General features: G+C 47.3%; 1 protein-coding gene across 1 annotated transcript in view; it reads left to right on the top strand.

The window, feature by feature from the left end:
- Positions 1-19,727, top strand: part of MFHAS1 (multifunctional ROCO family signaling regulator 1) — an 81,750-nt gene continuing 62,023 nt past the window's right edge. The window contains exon 1 of the mRNA XM_080928284.1: positions 1-3,327. Within this exon, the coding sequence (XP_080784410.1) occupies positions 342-3,327 (2,986 nt within the window). The 5' untranslated portion in view covers positions 1-341. The remainder of the gene's footprint in view (positions 3,328-19,727) is intronic.

The raw sequence follows: 19,727 nt of genomic DNA, 5'->3' as shown, positions 1-19,727 counted from the left end.
GGAGCAGGCATCCTCCGCGGCGCGGCGGGCGGCGGCCCTGCTGCCCGGCGCGCCCATGGCCGGGGAGCAAGGAGAATGCGAGCCGCTTTGCGCGGCCGCAGCCCAGCTCCGAGCCACTTGCCCAGAGCCCCCCAAAGCTGCCTGCGTCGCTGCCGCTTCCCAGCTGCGGGCTCCCTGCCACTGGCTGCGCTAGGACCCACGGCCGCCGGCCGCGCTGGGGTGGTGGCCCGGGAGCAGCGGGAGCTAGAGGGCCCGGGAGCTGGGCGCCAGCCGGAGTCCAAAGCGGCATGCAGCTACGGGCTCCGGTACCGGCGTGAGGGTTGTCGGCGCGGGGCCCCGCCATGGCTGGCAAGGACAGTGGCAACCTGAAGACGGTGAGGCTGTGGCGGGACGCCGCCCTGCGCGCCAGGAAGCTGCGGAGCAACCTGCGCCAGCTCACGCTCAGCTGCCCGGGGGCCGGAGGCGACCCACTCGAGTCCCCCGACGCCCCCCAGCTGGTGCTGCCGGCCAACATCGGGGACATTGAGGTGCTGAATCTGGGAAACAACGGCCTCGAGGATGTGCCTGAAGGTCTGGGATCAGCTCTGGGCAGCCTTCGCGTCTTGGTCTTGCGCAGGAACCGCTTTGCCCGGCTGCCCCCTGCGGTGGCTGAGCTAGGCCACCACCTTACCGAACTGGACGTAAGCCACAACCGGCTGACCATCCTGGGAGCCGAAGTGGTCAGCGCCCTAAGGGAGCTGCGCAAGCTCAACCTGAGCCACAACCAGCTGCCAGCTTTGCCTGCCCAGCTGGGTGCCCTCGCCCACCTGGAGGAGCTGGATGTCAGCTTCAACCGGCTGGCGCATCTGCCAGATTCCTTCTCCTGCCTCAACCACCTGCGTACCCTTGACGTGGACCACAACCAACTCACCGCCTTTCCCCAGCAGCTGCTGCAGCTGGCTGCCCTGGAGGAGCTGGACGTATCCAGCAACCGGCTGCAAGGCCTACCTGAGGATATCAGTGCCCTGCGTGCCCTCAAGATTCTCTGGCTTAGCGGGGCCGAGCTTGGCACCCTGCCCAGCGGCTTCTGTGAGCTGGCCAGTTTGGAGAGCCTCATGTTAGACAACAACGGGCTACAGGCTCTGCCTGAGGAGTTCAGCCGTCTGCAAAGGCTCAAAATGCTCAACCTCTCATCCAACCTCTTTGAGGAGTTCCCTGCTGCGCTGCTGCCCTTGGCTGGCCTGGAGGAGCTCTACCTTAGTCGCAATCAGCTCACCTCAGTGCCCTCTCTTATCGCCGGGCTGGGCCGGCTTCTCACCTTGTGGCTGGATAATAACCGCATCCGCTACCTGCCAGACTCCATTGTGGAGCTGACTGGCCTGGAGGAGCTGGTGCTTCAAGGCAACCAGATCGCTGTTCTGCCTGACAACTTTGGCCAGCTCTCCCGGGTAGGCTTGTGGAAAATCAAGGACAACCCACTGATTCAGCCCCCTTACGAAGTCTGCATGAAGGGGATCCCCTACATCGCAGCCTACCAGAAGGAACTGGCTCATTCTCAGCCCGCGGTGCAGCCTCGTCTCAAGCTGCTCCTGATGGGCCACAAGGCTGCAGGAAAGACCCTGCTTCGACACTGCCTCACGGAGGACAAAGTGGAAGGAGGGCAAGGAGGAGGGGACAAGGAGAAGAGCTACCTACCTTTTCCCCCCCTTGGGAGTAGGGGCATTGAGGTGACTAGCTGGACTGCGGATGCTTCCCGGGGCTTGCGGTTCATTGTGTATGACTTAGCTGGCGACGAAAGCTATGAGGTGATACAACCCTTCTTCCTCTCCCCAGGAGCCCTGTATGTGCTCGTGGTCAACCTGGCCACTTACGAACCTCGCTGCTTTCCTACCACTGTGGGCTCCTTCTTGCATCGGGTGGGGGCTCGTGTGCCTCACGCTGTGGTGTGTATCGTGGGCACACATGCGGACCTGTGTGGGGAGCGGGAGCTTGAGGAGAAGTGTCTGGATATTCACCGACAGATTGCCCTGCAGGAGAAACACGACGCTGAGGGCCTAAGCCATCTAGCTAAGGTGGTTGATGAGGCCCTGGCTCGGGACTTCGAGCTGCGCTCTGCCAGCCCCCATGCAGCCTACTACGGTGTTTCAGACAAGAACCTTCGGAGGCGCAAGGCCCATTTTCAATACCTGCTCAACCATCGGCTGCAGATCCTCTCGCCCGTGTTGCCTGTTAGCTGCAGGGACCCCCTCCAATTGCAGCGCCTTCGAGACAAGTTGCTCTCTGTAGCTGAGCACCGAGAAATCTTTCCCAACTTACACAGAGTCCTGCCTCGATCCTGGCAGGTACTGGAGGAACTACACTTCCAGCCACCTCAGGCACAAAGACTGTGGTTAAGCTGGTGGGACTCTGCCCGCCTGGGCCTGCAGGCAGGTCTGACTGAGGACCGGCTCCAGAGCGCCCTTTCCTATCTGCACGAGAGCGGCAAACTGCTCTACTTTGAGGATAGCCCAGCCCTCAAGGAGCACGTCTTCCACAACCTCACCCGCCTCATTGACATCCTCAATGTCTTTTTCCAGAGAGATGCTTCTTTGCTGCTGCATAAACTGCTCCTGGGGACCAATGGAGAGGGCGAGGGGGAGGGGGAGAGTTTCCCCACTATAGCAGTGCCCACGCCGGGTCAGGACCCACTCCGGGCCACCCAGCTTCATCACTATGTGGAAGGCTTTCTGCTGCACGGGCTTCTGCCAGCCCATGTCATTCGGTTGCTGCTTAAGCCTCATGTTCAGGCCCAGCAGGACTTGCAGCTCCTCCTGGAGCTGTTGGAGAAGATGGGACTCTGTTACTGCCTCAATAAACCCAAAGGCAAGCCTTTGAATGGCTCCACAGCTTGGTACAAGTTCCCATGCTATGTGCAGAATGAGGTGCCCCATGCAGAGGCCTGGATTAATGGCACCAACCTAGCCGGGCAGTCTTTCGTGGCCGAGCAGTTGCAGATCGAATATAGTTTTCCTTTTACCTTTCCACCTGGATTGTTTGCACGCTACAGTGTCCAGATCAACAGCCACGTGGTGCACAGGTCGGATGGGAAGTTTCAGATCTTTGCGTATAGAGGGAAAGTTCCCGTGGTGGTGAGTTACAGACCTGCCAAGGGGGTCCTGCAGCCAGACACCCTGTCCATTGCCAGCCATGCATCATTACCAAATATATGGACTGCATGGCAAGCCATCACCCCTTTGGTAGAGGAACTGAATGTCCTACTTCAGGAATGGCCCGGACTGCACTACACTGTGCACATCCTCTGTTCTAAGTGCCTTAAGAGAGGGTCGCCAAATCCACACGCTTTCCCAGGTAGGCGGAGAGGGGGTTTGGGATTCTTGGATGGCTTGCCTTATGTTGTGTTTTGGAGACTTGTTTCTCGTGTGGCATGGATGTTTCTGTAGTCTCATAGGCTTTCCAGGAAAGCCTTTCAAGGTAAATCAAGGGCGATTGGCCAGGAGAAAGACAGCCAGATTTAAACATATCCCACTCTCCTTTCTTATTCTCTCAAGCCCGAACTCTCAGAAGGCAGGCTCAGGTGATTGCACAGAGACGGGATGAGTGTGACATTAGAGCTGTCCAGGCCTCCGTTCTCACAGGCATCATCAGATGGTGGTCTGGGTTGGTGGTCATGGTCTTTCGTCTAAAGTCCTGTCTAAAGTCCTTGTGTAGCCAGCAAGGCAGAGTTAGGACTGGCTTTTCCTGAGAAATCTGAAGAATGTTCTGTAGTTGGGTAAGTGATGGTTGAATAGTCTGTAATGGCATGCCTGCCTCTTGAGAGGCAGACTTGACCAGCTCCAGAGAGAGAGAGAGAGAGAGAGAGAGAGAGAGAGAGAGAGAGAGAGAGAGAGAGAGAGAGAGAGATTACTTGAAGGGAGTTTTCTATCATTTCCTGGCAGTTTTGAGCTCTGTAGGCATTGTGAGATAGCTTCTCAGTAAATGGGGCTTTCCAATGGTGGTTTTTAAGTGAGGGAAGGGAAAGCAAGAATGGAAAACCCAAGAGCCTCCTAGGGTGTGTTTGCCAATAGTTTTCTTTTTCTTTTTTTCCTTCCCCTTTCTTTCTTTCTTTCTTTCTTTCTTTCTTTCTTTCTTTCTTTCTTTCTTTCCTTCTTCCTTCCTTTCTCTCTCTTTCTTTCCTTCCTTCCTTCCTTTCTCTTTCTTTCTTTCTCTCTGTCTTTCTTTCTTTCCTTCCTTCCTTCTTCCTTCCTTTCTCTTTCTCTCTCTCTCTCTCTTTCTTTCTCTCTTTTCCTTTTGTAAACAGTTACAGGTGAATGAGAGAATTTGAGGACTAAGTTGCTTGAGCTTTAAAACAAGAAAGCAAGCAAGCAAGCAAACAAAAAACCTCTCATTTACAAAGCAGTCTTAAAGGCTCAGCAACAGTGAAGAACAGAAAGTCCCCCTTTCCACCTGTCCCCCTCCTCCAGCCTCCCCACAATCATGGCCTCCCCATCCTCATCCATCATGCTCTGCGCAGGACCAGTCATTGTGCTCCATCCCTCTACCCTCAGGAGCGAACCCTTGCCTGGAATGCCTAGCTCACACCATGATCCCCCTCTGGGTGCTTATTCTTGTGGGTTTGGGCAATTGCGTAATGAATGACACGTGTCCATCAAGGTAATGTTATCTAGGGTAGTTTCACTGCCCTACAAAAAAAGTCTTTTGTGCTCCTTTATCTGTCTCTTCCTATCAGTCTTGGGAACTCCTGGTCTTTTTTACTGTTCTGTCTGAGAGTCCCCACCCCCATCCCCCCTGCCCTGGTTAAGCCTTTAGCTAGGAACTGTTTCCTCCCCCTCCTCCCCCTCCTCCTCCTCTTTTGAGGTTCTTTAACAGCTGATTTGTGTGCAGCCCCCTGGTCGATAGTATCACAAGCATCCTGTAACAGGAGGACCACTGAGCCCTTCTCACCTTGGTCCTCATCACCCAGGGTAAGTTGAGGGGTGATGAATGGGAAGAGTGAATGGACCCTGATCTTTGTCTCTGCCTGAGTGGCAACTGGAATGCAGCTCATAACAGTACCGGATGGAATAGGACACCAACATTTCCGAAGGCAGTATCTTTCTGTTGCCCTAGATCTAGGCTTAATTCTTCAGCTTGTAAAAAGCCACCATATTGGATTACCAGCCAGTGGAGCAAACCATTCTGTGTGATTATCCTGTATCTTGTCACCGGCCCTGACTGGGTGGATGCCTTGGATCTGTTTGCCATTGGATTTAATTCACGGAAGGCAAACACCTTCCTTACTGTGTTACTAAGTTGTATAAAGGGATGGGGAGCTCTGTACTCCCAGGGTGCTCAACCGAAAGAGTTCTCTGAAAGCAGTTCTTGCTTAATGCAGAGACAGAGTGTGAATTAAATTGATGCCAAGCACGTCCACAGGAAGCACATAGGTCACTGAATAAGGACCAGTCGGGGCTGAGGAATTCTGCTAGTCGTACAGTGAGGCTGGTATGGTTTCTGCCCTCTCCTCTTCTCTTAAGTTTTCACCTTCTGTTGTATATGAAGCTGGCACGGAGATGGCTAGACAGTAAGCAGGGGCCAGCTTGTTTCTCCACTTACCATTTCCTGTTGTCACCCCTGGTTGGCAGTCCAGGTTAGAAGGAGGACATGACGTGTCAAAGTTGAGAAAGGAAACAAGAACTTTAAGAACACACACCTACATCGAGAAATAGGCCAGCAGTTATTTTTTTTAAACCATGAATGGAATGTTTCTATCTTACTTATGACAGAAACGTTTTGAAAAATCTGTTTTAGCTTATATTTTTACCCCTAAAGTAAAAGTAGAGTAAAGCAGAGAGATCAGAAGTATTGGGAAGGCTGACAATATTGTGTTTTTCTTTACATTATGACAACAACAAGAACAAGTCTTTTTTTTCTCTCATTTTTTCTGTGGGTCCCATTCTTTATTAGTAATTGTCATAATTCTGAAAGATCCTTTAAGAACCACAAATAATAAAATCTAGACTGTCACGTGGGAGAAATGATAACGTTTGATGTTCAGTTGTGAGAGGATGTACCCTGAGGTGGTTAAAACGTGTCTGTTTGGCAGAAGGCTTTAGTCTATGTGTAGTTTTATGTCTTTCTATGGAGTCTTTCACATTTTAGGGACAGAAAATTGGAGACTTCCTGTTATAAAGTGTCAAGTTCTCGTGTAAACTCACAGTTTTACATACAGTGGTTTAAAAACTGATCTTTAAGGTTTTTGTTTTATTTTTTGCTTTTGTCTTCCTTTGGACATTAAGTACCATTTCCCATGTTGCCTCGGACCATCCAGCAGAAGCATTCCATCCCAATAATACCTTTTAAAAGGTTCTTATATAGAAAACCCATTCTGACCTTGCCCAACTGCATTTTCTGGCAAGAGCTACTACTTAGCATGATGTGGAGCTGGAGTTCTTTGCCAGGAGCCATGGATTTAACATTTCTTGTGGATGAGATCCAATCACACTGTCAGTGAGGTTACAGATTTTGTTTAAGATTTACTTATTATAGATTTTATGTAAGACAATTGGGCTGATATATAAGAGTATCTTAAGTAAAGATTTATTTATTTTATCAGCATGGCTGTTTACTCTGCATGCCTGTATGTCTGTACAGAAGAGGATGTGAGCTATCCTGAGAATGGAGTTTCAGACAGTTGTTAGCGGCCATGTGGGTGCTGGGAATTAAACCCCAGCACTCCAGAAGAGGAATCAGTGCTCTTAACGCCTGGGCCAGCCCTCCAGTCTTCTTTCAGAAACTGAGGGCAGGTCTGTAAGATGCTTAAATGTAGGTGTAATTCTGCAGGTAAAGGCACGTGTCTTGCAATCCTAGAGACCCAGAACCCATGTAAAGGTAGAAGGTCAAAGAGTCTCCACATATGTACTGAATTGTGTGTGTGTGTGTTCACAAACACAATCATTTCTCAGACCATTACTGAATTTCTAATGTTTTCTCTAGGTGCAGACTCCCTGCCTGAGCGCACCACATCCTTCCATTTCTTCCCTGTGATTGGTCCTGGGCTCTCATTCTCAGAGTGCACTGTTCTTCCTATGGGATGTTTATTCACCTTTTTCTTTTCTTCTGCCTGTATCATTTAAACCAGAATGGTCCGCCTCCCGAGGTTGGCTGACCTGAGGGAGTCAGTGGCTACCACATTGGAGCGAAGCAAGATTGCAGTACATGGGTAACGTTTCAGTGGTCAGATCACAGCTTTGTGGTTTTGAGTTGGAAGAATATGTCTTAGTCTAAGTGGCTTTGAATATAAGTTTCCACTCATATTCAAATATTTACCCTCCAAATTATGAGTGGTAATTTTTAACACAGAGAAAGCAATCCAGTAAGCTTAATGATCTGGTTTTAAGTTTGGCCACGCCCGTTCACACAGTTTTTCCATATTTCACAAGTACTCTTTGCGCCTCCATTTCTTTATTTTTTTGCACCTAGTGTGTACCTGTCTAACTGTGTGCACCTGCCTTACTCTGTATGCCTGTCTAATAGTGTGCGCCTGTCTAACAGTATGTACTGTTCTGAATGTGAGTGCTTGTCCCACAATGTGTGCCCACATGACAGTGTGTGTCGGCCTGATAGTGTGTGCCCATCTGACTATGTGTTTGTCTGGCTATGTGTACCTGTCTGACAGTGTGTACACACCCAGCTGTGCGCACCAGTCTGACTGTGTGTCATGTCCTGGTCTGAGTGTGCTTGAGTGTCTGATGGTGCATGTCTGTCTCATGCTTGGCATATTTCTTTGGTTCCAGGAGTGGTCGCATATGCCCTAATACTTTCTTGATTAGACGGTTCACTTGCTTCCTCTAAGCAGAGGCCTGCCTGCCTGAGACTCTGTGGTACCCGGAATCCTCAGGTGCTCCTAGATTGACTGTTGCATTGTATGAAGAATCTCTTTGTTGTCCTGTCTAGATTCCAGGTAGAACCGGATGGTGACCCTGACTTGGCGTGCTTCCCCAGCTCAGATGTCCTAGCTCTCCTGCTGGGCCAGGACCACAGCACTTGCTCTTGAATGGGTCCTTCAATTTGACTACTGGAGTGAAGCAAAGTTCTTGCCTTATTATATCTAAATTTTATAATTACTGGAATCTGAGCATGACCTAGTTGCTTGGATTGAATTAGTCATTGTTTTTTCTTTTTTTAAACTTTCACAAAGCTTATTCAATATCTTTTTAGTTTCACTGTATTAATATTGATGCCCCTGGGTTTTTATTTTTATAAACAGGCCTCATTGAAATTGGTAGGACTTTGTTCTGCATGAAAAGAAAGTCCTTAATAATGTAGTAGGAAAAAGAAATGCTGTGTAGAATACAGTTTAAAGGCTGGGGAGGTCTGTGTAGTGTTCAAATCACTTTAGGACATAGGAGTCTCTGCTTTCAGTTTTGGGGTGTACTTTTAAGGCAGTGCCTGCTCAGGTACCTGAGAACGTCACAGAGAAAGGCTTTTTGTTTGTGACTCACAGTTTATGTGATGGTCTGTTTCCTGTCCCCTCCGCTACCTGGTGAACCTTGCTCATTCTCACTTACTTCATTTGCTATCTAACACATGGATGGGAGCCCTCAGGGATGTCTGTGGAGGACTAGGCAAGGATCTAGAATAATAGTGCTTTCCCTATGGTTGGGAGGAAGGGCTAGTTTTCACCCATTGCATGGGAAGGGGTGTGTGGGAAGGGCCAATTCTGGAATGGATGTTTCTGGTGGTTTCCCCCAATTTGGTCCTTAATTCACATCTTCACGTTGGAACACCTTGATGAAAGACTTTGCAGCCATCTTTGGTGGGCTTCCGTTTGAGTTGTTGAAAACCATGGCAAGTGCTGGCCAAGTCTTTACCCTCTCCTGTGCCAGTCTCTGTGGAAGCACACCAGAAGGTCTTTTTGGGGCAGGCTCAGCCAGCCAGGCCTTAGGTCTCTCAGGCTCAGACTTTCCGGCAGGAAACCAATTGCTTGGGGTTGGAGGGATGTTGTTTTTGTCATTCTCTGGGGTTGGTAGTCTTTCCCTCAGAGGAAATGACAGCACACTGGTACATATGAAATGCACTAGTACATAGCATACTAGGGTTGCTCTGGCCTTAATGAAAACTGGTCTTCTCAAAAGGCCCTATAGGCAGGTATCTCAGACACCCACAGAATGCATGTGGCCAACTCATGAAACTTAGAGACTCCCCCACCCCTTTCTCTGAGGAATGGTATTGTGTTCCAGGGACTCATTTTTTTTTGCCCTCTGATATTTCATGACAGCCATCTGTGCAACACCAGGAATTTCTGAGCAGGTGGGAGGGACTCCACGGTCATTGTTTCTGAGAGGTCAAGACTTTGTGTTATCTCTGATTCCTTGCAAGTGGGTTTTGGGTTGTTTCTGCTGTTCTTTATCTGCAAGTGTTTATGTTGAGGTTTACCATGTGATGTTTGCTTTTTGTTCATGTTCTTCCCCTTGTATACAACAATAACTCTCAGAGAAATAAATGGATAGGGGACAGAAGGTCAGGAATCCATGTTGAACATGTAGGAGCTGACTGCCTACAGCCTTCTGATACCTGACCTTATGTTTAGTCCCCTAGGGCACTGGTGACTCTTCTTCCCAAAGCAGAGCTCTCTTAGCTCTTCCTCCCCTGATTGCCTCATAGCTTCCCCTTAACTTTGACTTCCATGGGACGGGGTGGGTAGGGAGAGGTTCAGTGATAGAGGAAGATGGAGCCATGATTGGTGGAAGTGGAATGGGTACAGGAAGGCAGATTTTTCCCCCCCAGTGGCTTTACCCTCTTCCAGGCAATGTTGCTTCTCAAAATTTCACCCTGGGTTCAGCCTGTTGATTGGAGATCAAGTGAAGACCCTGGTGGAGTAGCTGGCTGCGGTATAGACAAACCCATGTGCACTACATACTTGGCAGCCACATCGATAACAATTCCCAGATATCCTTGCCAGCAGGCTGACTTATTTGTAGAGAATGAGAAGGAAAATTTTGGAGTTATTTTTATTTTTGGCACTAAGTGCTCAAAAACATTTATTTCTTCAGTGTAATGTCCTAGCTGGAAACACCGAGACTTTGTTGGTTTTTGTTTTTTAAGAATAAATAGGGGAGAATTCCCTGAGCAACAGTTTTCTCCCCAACAGGATGCCCACAAAAGGTAGAGAATACAAACACCCAGGACCATAGTGGGGTTTGATGGACAGAGTGGTCAGAGGAGCCAGGCAGCTTTGTTGGGTGCCAGATGTCTACAGACTCTCCCTGCTTGCTTCTGGAAAGTTCCTGCTGTTCCAGACCTTAGCCTTGGGCACCCAGGCTATCCCTACTTCCTCTTACAGTCTGCAGAGGTGCTTGCTAGCAGAGCATGCTTTGGGTGGGGTAGCTAAACGAGTCAAGTGCTTGGTGTGGCTGTCATTGCTGCTCTTTGCATCTTGTGTTTCCTCTTCCCTTCCCTTCTCCTCTTCCCCCTCTTTCTCTCCTTTCCCCCCCATTCCTTTCTTTCCTCCTCCATCTCCTTCTTTCCCTCTCCCCTCCTCCCTTCCTTTCTCTTTCTCTCATCACCCCCCTCTTCTTCTCCCCTCTTCCTCCTCCTCCTTTCAAGGTGAAATTTATCAAATGTAAGATCAACCATTTTTAAAGTGAACAGTTCACTGGTATTTTCTACCTTCACAGAGCTGTGCAAGCAAGACCTTCTAGCCAAGTGCTTGTGTGGGCAGGGAGCACCGTGGCAGGACTGGGCCTCCTCTCCAGGATGGATTTCCTGGGAATTCTTCCATCAGCTCTGGGTGCAAACTTTCTTTGCAGGGCATGGCTTAAGAGTAAGGGGTTGGGTGTTTCCCCATTGACTGGACATCTCTCTCATGGCCATATTGGGATCCTCTTGTAGGACAGGTAGAGTTTACTCTGGTGTGTGTGTGTGTGTGTGTGTGTGTGTGTGTGTGTGTGTGTGTGTGTGTGAGTTTACCCACATATAACCCACATAGGATGACAAAGAACACATGGGAGAGAATGAAATTGTAGAACTACTTTTTTCAGCAGAGAGCTTTTATGACTTTTTTGGGGGGGTACATTTTGAGTGGTATGTCTGGAGCACTTTGTCCTTAGGCCACAGATAGGTAAGCTGGTAAGGGTTGGAAATATTTCAATATTAGGATATTACCACTCAAGACAAGTTATTAGCTTGAGTCTATCACTCAATACCTTTTGAATACCTGCTGTACACAGACATCTGAGCTGGACTGGGAGTTTTAGAAGAATAAAATAAAATGCACTATGTTGGCCATGGAGGTTGGATCTTAACGTGATGATTGGTCCTTCATTTATGGGATCTGACCATCTAGAGGGAAAAATCATCACATGTTTGTGTGATATTTGGCTTCTCATCTTTCTAGGGGGAAAACCAGCTTATTTAGCGAGAAACTGACTCACTTGATGAGGAAGAAAAGGTAGAAAGGATTGCCCCATTCCTGTCTCCCGTTGACTAGGCGTAGGGATTGTTTTGTTGCAGTAAATTCCAGGCAAAGTCTGAGAGAATGATGGTACCACCATCACCACCAGCACCAGCACCAGCGTTGTCACCGGATGTTTCTGAAACCTTTTAAAACTAATTATCCTTTTTGAGGAAAAGAAAGTTCCCTTTGTTCTAAGGCTCACTACATCCTTGGTTATTTATTTGCTCCTTCTTTGGAAGGACCAAGGTCATCAATCACCTCCAGATTCCAAAGTCTATGGACCAACTCCGAAGACAGCGCCAATTAAAGTGGGTGTTGTCAAGCACATTTGACTACTACTTACAGGTTTCTTTGTTGAGGGAGGCTTGGTTGAGATGTTTTTCCTATTATTAGCCTATTAGATGTTGAGAGATTCAAAGAGTTAAACATCTCAGATCCTCCCCACTCCTAACATGCATCATCTCAGATCCTTATTCCCAGGATGAGTCATGTGCCTTTGACATGGTATTAGAACTATATGCTAGCAGCAACGAATTAGGGCTAGTAAGTAGCACAAGCCTTTGTTCCTCCCTTGTTTGAAAAGAGAGAGCTTTAGAATGGTCATGGAAGTGATGGAGAGGTGGCTCAGTGGGTAGCGTGAGGCCCTGGATTAGAATCCCAGTACCCATGTAAACAGCTACTTGTCTTAGCTTGCAGCTGCAATCCCAGCAATGAGAAGGAGGTAGAGAAAGGAAGATCCCTGAGATTCGCTAACCAGCTAGTCTTGCACACACACACACACACACACACACACACACACACACACACTCACACACACACACATCATTGTGTCTATTATCGTAAGGGATATGGTTGGAGGATACCAGGAGACTGAGAGTGTGCCGAGTTCTCAGCGCACTCAGAGCCTTCAAGTGGATGATCTCATTCAGATTCCTGGTAACCCTATGAGGCCGGGATCGCTGGGCTCTCGGTTTCCCAGTGGAGATTAGCTTTAGCCAGTAATTGAGTTCCATAAGAGTACTCTGGGTGTGCACTAGCCTTCTGTTCATCTCTCGGGGAGGGTAGCTCCTTAGCAGGCAGCTTGCAGAGAACGCCTTTCATATCACTAATAGCTGGGCCTGCAGTTTAGAGTCAGCAGAGGTCACGGTCAGGGGTATGAGCTGCAAGAAAAGCATGCTGTGCCAGGGCCTGCAGGGCCACTCTGCAGCTGAGTGTTGAAGACACTTTCCAGGTGACCACAGGAACATTTACATGGGTCTCAGTAGGTGAAGGGGGCTGAAGGCCTAGGTGGGCTTGACATAGATTATGTACGCAAAGCATTTGGCACGTAGGAGTTGTGATAAGGGAGGGAGGTGTTTATTTAAATGACATTTTGAGACTAGATGTCTTTGGCAGTGACTCCTGCTAGCCCTGGCTTTCAACCACTGATGCCCTGTTCCAGCACAGCCTTGGCCACTGGGCAGACAGGGGACAGTCTACTGTGACAATGAAAGGTAGCTTCAGATGTTCTGCATGGGACATGGTGTCCACAAGTGTGACCACTTTCTCCAGGCCAGAGGACAGGGAAGAAAGGGCCACTGGTTATCTCCAGAGCATGATGGCTGCCTGCCTCGGTAATCCATAGGACTAGATGGGAGGCCATTGATTTTCCTCGCTGTAAATCTTACCATAACAGCCCCCGAGAAAAGCAATTTGAATTTCGCAGTTATTGTTTAGCTGGGAGCCCATCTCTGCTCTCTTTATGTATTGCTTGTAAATCTAGAGTAAATGAAAGTACGACTTTAATTAAGTTTGCTTCCCAATAGCCTATTCTGTGCATATATCATTCCTCTGGATGGAACGGACTTCAGGAAGCCAGGGTTTCTTGCATTGATCACTGTGTTACTGCTTGAGTCTTTCCTGTCTTCGCCTCCCACTTTACCCAGATATACTCTGTTGCCCTTTGATTGAAATGCCTACAAGTTCAGGGTATTACTACTACTACTACTACTACTACTACTACTACTACTAATAATAATAATAATAATAATAGGGTTTGTTTTCTTTCTGCTTTGATTGGAAACATAGGATTTATGTTGCTTTTTAAACTTGAAACATTCTGGGTTCATACGATGGCTCAGTGGTAGAGGTGATTTGGCAGGCAAGCTTGAGACCTGAGTTCAATCCCTGGAACCCACATAAAAGTGGAAGGAGAGAATGCACTCCACAAGGTCATCCTTTGATTTCAGTGTTTATGGTGGAGCATGTGCCCAATCTACTACTACTACTACTACCACCACCACCACTACTACTACCACTACTACTACTACTACCACTACTACTACTACTACTACTACGACCACTACTACTACTACTACCACTACCACTACTACTACTACTACCACTACTACTACTACCACTACTACTACTACCACTACTACTACTACCACTACTACTACCACTACTACTGCTACTACTACTCTACTGCTACTACTGGACTCACCTACTCCATACACAGCATAATAATAAAATTAAATTGCAAAAGCAAGGAGATTTTTTTTTTACCAACAGTAAAATTGAAGCATCATAATACTTGGTCATTTGGCTGTGGATAGCAAGGCTTTGCTCTGCGTGCCTTTGGGAGTCACAACAGTTTTTGTCCTGTGGGGTGGTCCCAAGGGATGAGTTATTGCACATGTATTGCTTAGAAGGATGCTCCGTACATGATTAGAACTCTGAAGATTTCAGCTGCTGCCAGGACTGCCATTGTCCCAAAGATATCAAACTTTCAGATGTGTATTTGGAAATCTGATAAGCTTGTGGGTAAAATCCTCCTCCTCTTCCTTCTTCTCCTTTCTTATATATAGTGGGGCATGACATAGTTCAGTCTTACAGAAACGAACTTCCCCCATATTACAACAGAAGTCTGGAGAGAGCACCACTCATAGCTGGCATGTTCCATATCATTCTGCTTCTCTGAGCTCTTCCTTTAAGCTGAGGTTCTTAAAATATGAACTTAGCTCATTGTGTAAATGATTTAAATATTGATCCCCCACCTAAAACTAAGGTATTATCCATTACATTTCAGGGGCCTTCTACCTGCATAGTAACTGTGGGTGTTTACGTAATACTTAGGCCATTTTAGTTGTTTTTTCAACCATGTTTTCTTGGCTCAACCATGTGGACACTTGCCTTTTATTGTTATAGTAATTATGGGTTTTTTTTTTTTTTATGTGTTTTTGAGCCTTTTGCCAGGAGGCCCTCAAGCTTGTAGTAAACCCCCTGCTTTGGCCTTCTGAGCTTGAGGATTGTAGGCCTGAGGTACCACACCTGGCTTGGTTGTATTTCTGGCTTGGTTGTATTTCTTTGTGAAAGCTTTTTGCTTGTTTGTTTCCTTTTCTGTTCGAGGGTCATGAACTTTTATCATCATTCACAGACTTTATAGACAAAAGAACATAGCAGGGTTTCGTGAAAACTGAGTCCAGGGTTGTGCACATCATTGTATTTATACACGAGAGCAGCTCTGTCCTCACATCAGGACCAGCAGGCACTCTGGATGCTCCTTTGTAGACAGCCCTGGGCACAGTTGGAGCAGCCCGTGGAGCAAGGCTGTGGCATTCCTCTAGGAGGGTACCTGGTCTTTGTAGCTGCAGCAGCTGGGCAGGAGCAGGAACTGCAGTGTTGCCGTAGCAGTTTGGGGTCTGTGTCCAACATAATCAAGACCAGGTCTGAAGAAACCAGCAAAACCCGGCCATGTTATTTTGGAAGGCATGTTACTAGAGTTTGGCATCTGGATAGCTGTTCCCGATGTGGGATCATGGAGTGACAGACAGGGAATGTCATGGCCACAAGGATGTTTCTACTGCTTTCCTACTACCTGTCCGATCCCTTGCCCTCTTTAGGCCGTCATGTGAATGGTGTGCAGATATTCAATGGGAAACAGCACCTCGTCGGTGACTCAGAGGTCTAATTCGTGAGGATGTTCACTCGCATGCATGCTGCCTAATTATGTCGCCACTTTTCTGAGTTTTCAGATAATATCTTTTTGGCATCATCTTACTGGCTCTCAGCTTAAAAAAAAAATGACAGTGTTTTACCAGTTTAGATTAACTCTTCACATATCTTTCTGACTTTTTCTCAATTTGTTTGGCTTTTTGATTTTCTAAAAAGTTTTGGTTTCGGTTTAAAATTTTTCACTACAATTGACTTCTTAGAGAACTGTAAATCTATAACGTTATTGTGGAGAAATCACACAACGATTCTTTGCTCCCATGACATTAACAAGAAGAAAGCGTGCATAATAAATTCAGTAGCAAAAGCCACACCCACCGTCATCTACCTCACTCCTTTTGATTTGTACAGTGTTTCTTGTGGCATCTTTCAGGGATGATAAAACATGTGTTTACATGTATTCAACCTGGAAGGAGTCATGTATCCTTGTTCTGCACCTTGTGTTTGAGCACTTAAAATATACTGTGGGCGGGGAGTGTATTTGAGAGATGGCTCAAAAGGAAAGAACATGTACGACTCTGACAGAGGTCCTGAGTTCAATTCCTAGCACCATATGAGGCCACTTACAACCACCGGTCACTCCACCTCTGGGTAGACCCAACATCTCTGGCCTCCACAGACACATGAATTCAAGTGCACATACCTGGACATGTATACTATTAAAAAATTGTCCTTTGGTAAGGCTGCCACAGTGGCAGTTTGTAAACAGGCACGCACACATAGACACATTGCATATATGTTCGTGGTCTAGCTCATAATACTCTGGCCCTTCTCTGTTTCCTCAGCCTGTGCTGACAGACCTTTGTTCTCTCCCAGTGTTCTCTAGTTTGAAGCTAAAGAAGTTTTCTCTCTTTCAGAGGTTTAGCAATGAGCTTTTTTAAAAATCTTTTCCAGTTTTGCAGGCTCTGTGTTCAGAACCCTCTGGAGTCACACTTAGTCAGAATGGTGGGACAGGAAAGAGGCCTGGGAGTTCGGAAAGCTCAGCTTTGTAAGTTAAAAGGAGGCAGTGCCTCTAACTGGCTTCCACGATGTATGTTGGCACGCTATTGCTTTGTGCATAATTACTCTTTTCATAGCTTAATCCATCTATTATTGTGTGGTGCGGTGTTTAGACATAGCCATAATTACAAATCTTGCATGTTTATAAATACGAAGATGACTGATCAAAACAAGACTCTTGTCAGTAAGAACACTGCTTGGTCCGTGTAAGAAATCAATGGAAAATAATTGGTGGTGAGCTATGTTCCACTGACTCAGAATACCGCTCCTGCCTCTCCACTGGCCGCAGAGAGGGGAGTCTGTCCCTCACTTGGCCTTTGGGGTTCTACTCCATCTTATTTTTAGACCCAAGCTTCGGTACGGTATGTACAGAACCAGTACCGGATGTCTGCTTTGGAATGGGTCTCACCTAGTGCACTCAAGTGTATTTGCCATGGAATTAAATTGCATAAATTCTGGTTTTGTTGCTCTTATGTTTCAAAGATCATTGGAAGCCAACAGTGTCAGACTCGGCTTCTTCAAAAATGGTTTAAAAAACACCATATGTTCTTTAAAAATCTTTCTCCTTGCCCTGAACAGAACACAAATCATTGCAGATAGTATGGAGGGCCAGGGTGGCTCACATATTCTCTGAGATGATTATATATATATATATATATATATATATATATATATATATATATATATATACATACATACATACATACATACATACATATATATATATATATATATATATATATATATATATATTTAGTGCAACTCACTACATGCATGAGTGACTTTGATTCAAGTATTGCTCATGAATTGCATGGGAAGTACTAAAAAAAGAAATGTAAATTTTCCAAAATACTTTGGTGCCAAAATTGGCTCCCCTGTCTGCTGAGAGCTTGGCTGCTTTGTGCCCTAGGTTACAGGAACAAATGAAATCAAATCAAATAAAAGGAGCTTTAGAGCCCTTGGTAGCATACATCTGTCCCCCTCCTCTGACCTGGCTGGTACCCAGATGGCTCCTGAGTGGCACAGTCCTGGTTGTCTCCCTTACTATCCCTCTCTTGGGTGAAGCAGGTGTTCTTTTCAACTTCCTTTGCATCTCAAAGCCTCTGCATTTCCTCAAATACAAGCTGGCAGGTCTTGACTTCTTCCTAGTTATTATGTTGCTTCTGTCCCTCTCCTCTTGGTATGAGGAAGGCCAGGGGTACTGGTTTTCTGTTTGGTCATTTCAGGAGTGTGGCTTCTGGCTGAGGTTGTTTCCCTGCAGCCAGCGAGCACTTCCAGCAAAGGTTGGGTCGGCTCACCTCAGCAGCCTCTTCTTGAGCATTGTGGAACCTCCTGCTGGCATGCTTAGCCAGGCAGGAGGGCTGGTTGCACCTTGACTATAAGAACTGTTACAATTCTTTTGCCTAGCCAAAACAAACAAACAAAGCCCCCAAACCCCAAACGGGAACAGGTGACTGTTTCCAGGACCAGATAGATTGCTGTGTCTCCAGCCTCAGGTGTTCTGCAGACAGGAAGCTGCGGGGTCAGGATACTCCAACCGCCCATCTTTTACCCGCCATGAACCTTCTGATTTACAGTGCTGGTTGTGATGCCAGACACGCTTATCCACGGGGGATCCCCATTGAGATTGTAAGTCACTGAAAACCAAAGAGGAAGAATGAGTTAGAATGGTGCCCATTGTTCTTTGTTAGGAAAGGATCCCATTCTTTGGCAGTGGACAAATATTTGCTTTTGAAGAATCTGGTGGCATGTCGGTGGCTTTGTTCGTAGCCGTTCATAAATACATGCTCCGTCGCCTCTGAGGATTCTGAAGCATGTGCTCCGTGGATCATTTTATGCTCGGAGCCTGGCTGTGTGTAATCTGTGCTTTCCTCATCCCCCCTCTGAGCATCTCCCTTCCTCTGACCCAGATGGTTTCTGTACAGGATCTGATCATGGTCCACATGGTTTCCTATTGGAAGTTGACACAGAACAAGCATCTCTCTTACTATGGTCAGAGGTGAGAATTGCTGTACAGCTTTCTTGCTTGGTGCTAAAGCAGCACCAGGGAAAGAGCCCTTCCTCGCTTCCTTTCTGTTCACGTGAAGTCCACAGCCAGGAGCTGGGACCTCTGGGAAGCTACTTGGCATCCCAAAGACTCAGCTTCATCTGAAGAGCAAGAGGAAAATTCTCTTAGTTCCTAAGCTTTCATACCTGTGTCGTAATGTCTTTAGAGGTTGTGAGGATTAAGTAAACGAATAGGCATCCGGGTTCTAGTACAGCTTCTATTGCGTGGTAAACACTCAATAAATGTAGGCTATGATTACCGTGATCTTTGTTCACAGAGAAGTAACACTGACACGTGAGAGGGCTAAACACTATGGGCGTACAGCCGTCGCAGAAGCCAGCCTGTCCCCCGGAGCCTACAATCTCTATTACTTGTGATAGGAAAAACAATAGCTTCCACCTGTCAAAAGTGGGGATTAACTGAAGGAAGAATGAAATGACAAGAAATTCATGCGGTTGTTTCCGTGGAGAGACTGGACTGTGGCAGGAGCTAGGGCTCTGTAATGACAGGCACAGGGCCGGTCATTCGGCATCTGAGGAGAGTAAAGTGGCAGCCCGGGAAGAAGAGCAGGCAGTAAACAGCCACAGGGCTCTGCAACCGATTCCAAGGCCTTCTAAGGCCTTCGGAGACTCGAGAGGCCCTAGGAAAGCATCTATCTGGGGCCAGGTGGGTGGGACAGGGAAAGGCCTCCAGAAAAACGCATGCCTGCAGATTTTCACAGAGCTCCACAGGGAGAGGACCAGGGATGTAGACCTGCTAGAAGCTTAAGGGTTCAGTTACCAACACTTGTTCGATGTAAACTCGGTATGTTATTTATTTGGTTACAAGAGAGCCCTTGGCAGCTCTGTGTGATGTTAAAATAAGACCTGTTGTTCCCTGTGAGTGGAAGTCCTTATTGAACAGCCAGCTGGAACTGCTGGGTTTGCATCTTGTAGATGCTCTGACGGCGGCGGCTGCATGGAAGATGGATTAGAACAGTGAGAATGAAGTCCAGTGGCCACTCGAGCTCATTCAGATGTAATGAATGGAAAAGGCCCCAGAGCATCCTTGGGGACCAGGGTTGCAGAGTCCAGGGATGCATGCATGCAGATTCTCACAGTGCTCTACAGAGAGTGCAGACCCAAGTTCTGAGTCTTCTGACGCTGGGCACTGCCAGGACCCTAACTGTCCTTAACTGTCAAATGCCAGGATCAACTCCAACGGCTGTGAGATGAAAACTGGGCCATTTATTTTAAAAACGGAGAAGCTGAAGCAATCTGATAACATCGGTCTCAGCAG

This window comes from Micromys minutus (assembly GCF_963924665.1).
Source record: "Micromys minutus genome assembly, chromosome: 14".
NCBI classification, from domain to species: domain Eukaryota; kingdom Metazoa; phylum Chordata; class Mammalia; order Rodentia; family Muridae; genus Micromys; species Micromys minutus.
This window is presented reverse-complemented; position numbering and strand designations above follow the sequence as displayed.